The 9,191-nt window shown below is 41.5% G+C and overlaps 2 protein-coding genes across 2 annotated transcripts; both read right to left on the bottom strand.

Annotated features, from left to right (window-relative positions):
• Positions 1-609: 609 nt before the first annotated feature.
• LOC131695068 (histone H3-like) lies at positions 610-1,197 on the bottom strand. The gene has a single exon (XM_058983597.1). It carries the CDS (start codon positions 1,195-1,197, stop codon positions 610-612), a length of 588 nt encoding a protein of 195 aa, XP_058839580.1.
• Positions 1,198-6,747: 5,550 nt separating this feature from the next.
• LOC131695067 (peritrophin-1-like) lies at positions 6,748-7,731 on the bottom strand. Its single transcript, XM_058983595.1, has one exon. The coding sequence runs from the start codon at positions 7,687-7,689 to the stop codon at positions 6,931-6,933; it is 759 nt and encodes a 252-aa protein (XP_058839578.1). The 5' UTR covers positions 7,690-7,731; the 3' UTR covers positions 6,748-6,930.
• Positions 7,732-9,191: the final 1,460 nt, after the last annotated feature.

Consider the following 9,191-nt stretch of genomic DNA (forward strand, 5'->3'; position numbering starts at 1 on the left):
AAACGAACATCGGAATCAGGAGAAATCTACCGCTCGGTTGCAGAAGAATAGGCTAGATCCATTGTTGTGGACTACACTGAGTAGTTCGCGAACAAGTAAAGGCGGGAGCTGAATGGCTCATCGGGAAAGTAGTGCGAAACGGAACGAGAGGAAGCCAAAGGGCTCAAGAAATTGTGGTGCTAAAACAAAAGAAGAATCGGGAGAGCTTCCTTCGCCGGGGAACTCTCCGTCGGCGTAAGCTAGATTCACCGCCGGGAACTAGACTGAGTAGACCGCGATGAGACACCACCAGTCGCAGGTCGTCGGGACATCAGCGAAACGGACGCCCTGCTCCACCGGAATCGCCGAACTGACCTTGACACCTGGTTGGCTGGCTCGGTTTCGGGAGAACTTCTCTGGTCGGGGAATTCTCCGTCGGAGTACGCTAGGTCCATCGTCGGGGACTAGACCGAGTAGTTCGCGAACAAGTCTGGTGCTCAACGAGTAAACGGCGCTGAATGGTGCGAGAAGGGAGTTGCGGTGCTAACTGCTCTCTAAAAAAAAGCACCCACACACAGCCACCTGCCTGAACATTTTTGGAGGGAAACGGAAAATTTCTGCTAATAATTCTTAGTAAAATATGATTGGTTGGTCCTGAAAAGGACCGTTTGTTGCTGTTTCGTTCTCGGGGGTGGGTACACTCCAAATATAGGCCCGCTCCCCGCGGATCCGGCGAGCCAGTTGGATGTTTTTCGGCATGATGGTCACTCGCTTGGCATGAGTAGCGCACAGATTGGTATCCTCGAACAAACCAACCAGGTAAGCCTCGCTGTCTTCTTGAAGGGCCATGATGGCTGAGCTCTGGAAGCGCAGATCGGTTTTGACGTCCTGCACGATCTCACGAATCAGACGCTGGAAGGGCAGCTTGCGGATTAGTAGCTCTGTCGACTTCTGATAGTGACGAATTTCTCGCAGCGCGACAGTTTCTGGTCGGTAGCGATAGGGCGTCTTAACGCCACCCGTGGCTGGGGCACTTTCACGGGTAGCATTCGTTGCCAACTGCTTGCGGGGAGCTTTTCGCAATCCACTAGTGCCAGGCAGAGAAAAGGAACGCAGTGGCGTTGTCTCCGAAGTTCGAGATCGCTGTAGAATGACATCGATTTTAGTTGTATGTTGGTCTACTGTTTTCTTCAGTTCTTGAAGTGTGATACTTCTCATTCATCAACTGCAGAACGCTGTTTGTTGACGACATTGCGTTTCTAAAGCAGGCATGAGACATCATCTTAGTACACGCATAACACATCCAAAACAACTGAGAACTGCTTTTCATTAAATCGCGAACTTCAGCAGTTAGTTTGACGCACTTGAGATGGAAAGATTGGTGGCAGAATCCATTGCAAGCCACTTCACTCTCTTTCTCACAATCGTTAGCGCAAACACCACACAAGTTGGTAGCCATGATAGCTTTATCAGTGACTTTGCCACGAAACAAAACTTTTTATTTCCTCATAGATAGGCACTTCGGCGGTCGGATTACGCAATACTCCACAATATTCCAGTAGATCGTTTGGTAATAATGATGAAGACGAAAAACATGCGTTTAATGAAAAAAAAAACAAATTAATAACGAACAAAATCAACTACGACTGGTTTGTTTACCTCCAACACAAATTCAAGTAGCAAGAGACATCCGCATACAAAATCTTTTCGTATTTTTGCGAACTTGTAATTCCGCGAATCGTAAAGTTTTCCTCATGAAAAACCGCATCAAAAGTAACTTTTTTAAATTTAAATTTATTTCTCTTGGGAATGGAGGATCAAAAAATGTTTTCTCTAAATAATAGGTTTTAAACTTAATGCTACGTCGCACAACTTCTGACTCTACCTCCCACTCCCTAGTTGCACTTCGTCCCAAATTTGGTATACCATCCCTACCCCCTACAATGCTACATCATTTATGCATGGCCCCTGATTCAAAAAATTCCGCACTTTCAACTACACAGCCGTTTTTGCAATTAGAAAACGAATAACATGACATATTATAGATTTCTTTTGTTTGCCTTTTTTACCTGCGAAAATTGAGATCAAACGCGTGGCGTACCCCAGTGCAATGTTCTAAGGTTGAAAAAGCAAGTGTAACGTTGTAGGCTTATTTCTGGTTTGATAAGTGAGCACTTCAATGCCTGGTGTCGAAGGGAGGTCGATTCGATTGAAAGCGCTGTTTGAATGTGGGACATGTAGGGAGATCATGTAAGTTTCCAACGCAGTGAAGACACTCTTCAACAACCCTTCCACAAGAATCATTCACATGGTTTCCACTGCATTTCCCACAACCCATATTTTGTTTCGATATCCACCTCACCTTGAGATGAATCACTGTCAGGGGAAGTCTTTTTACACTTGCCCAGTGCAAGATGATTTTATAACCATGAATGGGAAGTGTAGTATTATTGTGGTACTTACCTTGTGTATATAACGGTATCCACACGGCTTACTATGAAAAATACTGCTTCACTGCTCACTGGCCGGATAATGGTAAATGGTCAGAATCACAAAAGACGTGAAAAAATACTGAAACCGCGATGAGGCGGAGAATGCGCAAGATAACCGTGGCAGCGGATTAGTACAATTCTTTTCAACGTTACACTGCACGGACTGTAAATATCCATCAATCGGTCTGAGAGTAACAGAACGAATGTCAAAATACGTTAGCAGGAAAACAACAATATACTAGTGCTGATTAAGCTAATTGACGATTATATTTTTTTGTTTCAAGGGTTTCATTGTTGACACGTAGCTCATCAAGTTCGTGGTTGGCAAGGCATTGTGTGTAGATTCACAGCACAGTGTACTAAGAATGTAATAGATATTTCCACAATTATATTGAACATAAGCAAACATCCTCCTCTCGTTTACTTATTCGATGTGAGGGTTATGAACCCACTGGTAATTGAAAATTTTGAAAGACTTGTCGAGCTTCAACCCCAAACCAGATTCATGACAGTGTATTTCAATCATATGTCACAAGAAATAACGCCTGCTAGTTATGTTCTCACATACGCCAATATACTAGATACTCCTGAATCCACTTAATTCTGGGACACGTCCATGCAAGCAGAAATTCGTGGAATTCCGGATCATCTACGCTCGCGGGAGATCCCTAAAATATTCACAAGTAAATATCAACACATAGACTGCCTTAAAATGTTTTACACTGATGGGTCACGAATCAGTGAGGCCACTGGTTTCGGTAGTTTCAACAATAATTTTTCAATTTCTCTCAAACTTGCAGAACCCGCCTCTGTTTATATAGCGGAACTAGCAGCAGTTCACTATAGTTTGCAAATAATTAATACTTTACCCTCGAACCATTACTTTATCCTCACTGATAGTCTCAACACAATTGCAGCTCTACGCTCAAAGAGGATTGATAATCACGATCCATTCTTTTTCGGGGAAGATAAGAGAATCTCTGAGTAACCTAACAAGAAAATGTTATAAATTTACCCTAGTGTGGCTCCCCGCCCATTGCTCTATTGCGGGCAATGGGAAAGCTGATAATTTAGCCAAGATTGGTGCACTAGATGGTGAAATATATGAAAGACCCATCGCTTACAATGAATTTTATAGCGCTTCTCGACAGAGGACACTTTCTAGTTGGCAAACATCTTGGGACAATGGAGATATGGGACGATGGCTACACTCAACTATCCCTAAAGTATCAACGAAGGCATGGTTCAAAGGATTGGATGTAAGTCGGGACTTCATCCGTGTGATGTCTAGGCTCATGTCCAATCATTATACTTTAGATGCGCATCTCCGTCGTATTGGGCTCGCTGAGGGTAATCATTGTGCTTGTGGAGAGGGATACCATGACATTGAGCATGTTGTTTGGTCCTGCACTGAATATCGTGAATCCAGATCACAATTAGTAGATACTTTACAAGTCCGAGGAAGACCAATCCATGTTCCTGTTAGAGACATCCTGGCGTATCGCGATCCTCTATACATGGAACTTATCTATCATTTTCTAAAAACAGCGTCTGTCAAAATTTAATTAAATTCATCTCCTCATACTCTCATCCAAGGCTAACCATTCACCAATTAAAGTGTCCTAGAATATTAAGTTTTTAAATTTAGACAATAGCAGAAAAAAAGTAAATAAATACACCCGAAAATACTAGATCTTTATGAAATACAACAATGTAAGGAAAAAAAGCAAACAATAAAGTGATTTCAGTGTTAGTTTAGACACATTACTAGTATAGTTAAAATTAGTCTTAAGGATTTTTGTAACGTACTATGTAAAAAAAGAAACTGGCGTAAAAAGCTTTTGCGAAAGCCGTGTCAAATAAACGTATGAAAAAAAGCAAACATGAATTAATAGTTTAGAGGAATGAGAAAAGCACAATTGCACTAATAGGTGGATTGGAACAGGTTTTGCCTTTCTCATATAAAGAAAGGCTATGCAATCACTCCAAAAATCAATTTTTCAACCGAGGCCCGGAGGGCCGAGTTTTATATCCCATTCGATTCAGTTCGTCGAGATCGCAAAATGTCTGTGTGTATGTATTTGTTTGTCAAATAAAGTCACTCAATTTTCTCAGAGATGGCTGACCCGATTTGCACAAACTCAGTTCAAAAATGAACGGTATAACGCTCCCATAAGACGCTATTGAATTTTTAGTTGATCGGACTTCCGTTTCCGGAGTTACGGGTTGAAGAGTGTGGTCACACAGCAACATTACTTGGATTTGAGGGTCTAGATCACTAATGACCAATTAAAGTAGTTTTGATGACGTTGGTCACCTACGACGGATCTTGATGCCCCCTGGTAACTCGCCAAGTTCCCGAGCTAATGTCACACCGATAATTCCGAAAGTCCCGGGGTTCCGGGCAAATTCCAGATCTAAAGCCACTTCGGTGATGACTGAACCAAATTTCACTAACTCAAATGGAAGGTATAATATGAAATTCGGTGTTGAACCCTCCATCTACCCCTCCACCTCTTACCCCCTGTGTCACTCCCCCACTCTCTCAGACCAACCACCCACATGCATCCCCTTTATCCACCACGTATACTAAAATAATTTAGATGATTCCCGACACATCCTCCCCCTCCTACTAATTATATCCCGTCCCTTCTCCACCATGAAGTTGTAACAAATTGATTTGTTCCAACTCAATTTACAAAACTACCTTACTGTATACCAGTTATAAATTTGACACCCTAGCGGACGATAGCTGAACTAGAATATAGAAAGCTCGATTATGGCAACTCTTACACAAAAAGCCTACTTATCTGCGTAAAATTGTTCTCACTCGCTCTAATCGCTGGAAAAGTTGAACAAATGAAAATCCGAACAAATGGAAATTATCAAAAGGGAACAAAAGGGATTTATTCAAAGCCAATCAGAACAAATTACGCGCGAACCGATACCGCCAAGAGTAGGCATGAACGGATTCCCGATAAGCACGTCACTATGATGGAGACCGTTCTGGAGATCAGTTGCGTTTGATTAAAAATTTAAAGTTCGCGTAGCGCGTGTAGAGTTTGAGCCAAAAGTACTGTGTGCCTTTAATTTGAATTTTAAAAAGTTCTTAATAGTTTTTCCAACTAATTTTAGATACTAGATGCGAAAACCGTTTAATTGGTTTAATGAATTGTGTGAACTAAGCATTAATCAGGTAAGCAATTAACGAATAAAATGAGTGCGTTATTAATGTGAATGCGCGTTGAACATGTGACGCTACCCATTCAACGTGGGTGCTAGTTCAGGGTGAAGGACGCAACATCGTCGTCGAATCGCTAGTTGGCAAACCGTTGGATCTCCACCAAAACCTACACGGGGACACATCTACCCCAAGGACTCGGTCGTCGTCATTTATGGCCTACGGTGCGGCCTGCTAGCCTGATCGACCCGACAACAGCGAACTACGCTACTGCCACCCGAAGATCCTCGAAAACCCAAGCTCCGAGGGATTGTCATCGTCACCCTGCCGGCCGGCATAACAAGTAAGCTCGTTCCGTTACCGTTGTGTGCACTTACCAGAAAGGGAATTTAAGAATAAAGTGTTAGCGGTAGTAGATGGGCGCCAATTGTATAGCACGATTTTTCGTTCACATCCGGTAGTTTTGATTTGTTGCGATTTACAGAATAAACGCGAAATCGGTTTGGGAAGCTATTACGAAGCGTTTGGATTCTTGTTATTTTGTTTGATTCCATTTTTACTCAAGCTAGACTGGTCTATCGTGCGCCTTCACTGTGGTATCGTGGTTTCGAGATTTCGTCCTGATTCGCGTGATCAAACAGTATACTGAACTACCGTAGGTTAGAGTAAGATCTGGAATACATAACCCGCCCGAGTTAAGAGTCTTTGGCCGGATACCATCTGATACAGTGATCCTTATTAGGAAGCTGGCGCTTAAATCACTGTAACTTGGTAACCGTGTTACTTCATTTTCGGTAGTAAAATCGCGAGGTTATGCGTTCAGTTTGAAGGACAAAAGAAGACGGTTACAAAGTTAACATGAAGACAACATTTAACTCGCGCTGATTAAGCTATATAAATATTATATTTTTGTTTGTTTCAAGTGTGTCAGTATCGACATGCTGCTTGTCAGGTTCATGACAGTCGTGCACTTTTATATGTTCATCAAGTGTTAAAAGAATTAAATAGACATTTTCACAATGTTATATTGAACATAACCAGCCATTAAATCATAGTTTGGATAAATGAGAAAGGCACAATTGCACCACTAGGTGGATTAAAACAGGTTTTTTTTATTATTGAGCGCAGAAATATCTCATATTAAAAAAATGTTTAAATTTTCCAATAATTTCATATAGTATAAGTATTTGCGACATATAAGTTATAGCGTACTATTTCGTTGCTTCACTCATTTATCTAGCATTTAGTTAGGGCTCCTTGTAGGTTCTAATGCGTGCCTTAACAGTACCATCCCACGCAGGTTGGTGGCAGCGTAGATGGTGGGCAGGGGTCAACGTCGCAAGGATTTGGCCTGCATACAATCGAAGAATCGCAACATGCAAACCATGGCCAGTCACACACTTGTTTTTGCACGTTAAAGTGAAGACCTTTAGGACAATCCATTTCGCAGGCACGGCCCGTTTCACATTTATAGAACTTTGAACAAATGCGATGGCGAAGCAGTTTTGGCTTAGGTGGATTGAACAGTGGACATTCGGAATTGAGTACACAGTTATTGCAAACAATTCCGCCACCACATGGTGGAGGAGGGCAGATAATTGGTGGACAAGGTGGCGGTGGTGGTGGTGGTGGCGGCGGTGGTGGTGGCGGGGGACAACAAGGTGGTGGTGGCGGTGGTGGTGGCGGGGGACAACAAGGTGGCGGTGGCGGTGGTGGTGGACAGCCTCCTCCTCCGTTGCATGGATCTGTTTGGCATGGAACGGATGGGTCGCAGCATGCCCGACTCGGCCAATCGCAGGTATCCTCACGACTATTGAAGTGTAAACCTGGAGGACAATCATATGAACACGCACGTCCATTATGGCATTTGTAGAACTTTGCACAATTGTTATGTCGCAATAACAAGGGCCTCAGCGGGTTGAATGGAGGACACCTTGGATCCACGTGACATTGCGTTAAGCAGATTGTCGAAGTGCACGGTGCTTGTGCTTGAATTGATATCCCAAATAAGATTATCACCAAAACTAACAGATTCATCCTATAGTTTTTCACTGTATAGCGTTTTTATTCGTGCTTTACTTCAGATGAAATACTGATATTTATACTACCACTTTTCGTTTTTTATATAGCAACATAGCAAATTAGGAATTAAAAATATCAACCTATCTACGATGTATCAACTTTCAAAATTCATCAATTCAAACATTCTCCGAGATCTGCAATCAATCAATTTGAACATGTTCTGATATGAACACGGAACTAACGAAAGCAAAGCTTTGGTATTACGTTTCGTCCCGAAACTTGACCTCTTATTTTGGAAGGCTTCGCAGCCGGGTTTCCATCTTCAAAAAAAATTCAGGATTAGTATAACAGATTCTAAAAAACTGTGACTCGATCATATATTGGTTCATTGGTGTTAATTTGAAATCACCATAACACCATAATACAAAAAAATTAATCTAGAGAAAGCGACTTTTATTGCAGTTACGATACATTTGTGGATTGCAATCATCTTGAGCTGATAAAGACTACCAAATTGATATTATTGAGCACCTTTTGAACATCCGCATTCGACGCGAACTAGATTCCGGAACTACGGGATTCATTTTTATTCTCGGAGGCAACGAAACAGTTATTTCAATATGATTAACTAGAATAATCTGAGTATTATGAGCGGCTCTTCGGTAACAGACGAAACACACCCTAGCGGTAACATTGAAATAAGGGAAAATAATATGCCAAATTCTCTTCAAAATGTTGTCAAAATTAATTTTGAAACATTGAGTTCACATGATCCGATCTATTTGTTTAAGAGTCAGTTTTTCAAAAGGCGGCACCCTATTGTTCGAGAAGTCGTATTGATGTTTTCCGATATTGATTAAAATTTCAGCGTTTGTGCATATGAGGAATGGAAGTCGGTTAAATATTTGAATACTACTTCTAGGGTAAGTGGGGGAAACGGGCATATCAATTGCATTGAGATGATGTGTTCAGCAAACTTGTTGCTCTTACTTAGGCGAACAACTTTACTGAAAACAATTAATACCTATCTTGAATACTTTAAATGTTATAGCATGATGTTTGGGGATTATCCATTGTCGGCTATTTTTTGTTCAATATAGTAATAATTCGTTTAAATAAGACAAATTGTATTTCGATAAAACGAAAAAGGATGACATTAGGATATTTTTGCCTTTCTCAATAGAAAGGTATTGCACTTGCTCTGAAAACCAACAGTTTAACGGATGCCCGGAGGGCCGAGCGACATATACCAATCGATCCAGTTCGTCGAGTTCGGCAAATGTCTGTGCGTGTATGTATGTGAGTGTATGTGCGTCTGTGTGTATGTGACCAAAAATGTCACTCATTTTTCTCAGAGATGACTGAACCGATTTTGACAAACTTAATCTCAAATGAAAATGAAAGGTACAACTTTCCCATAGGCTGCTATTGAATTTTTAGTTGATCCGACTTCCGGTTCAGGAATTACAGAATGATGAGTACGGTCACGCAGAAAATGTCGATTTTAATAAATTCTG

The sequence above is a fragment of the Topomyia yanbarensis genome, unplaced genomic scaffold (assembly GCF_030247195.1).
Source record: "Topomyia yanbarensis strain Yona2022 unplaced genomic scaffold, ASM3024719v1 HiC_scaffold_267, whole genome shotgun sequence".
In the NCBI taxonomy this organism is placed as follows: Eukaryota; Metazoa; Arthropoda; class Insecta; order Diptera; family Culicidae; genus Topomyia; species Topomyia yanbarensis.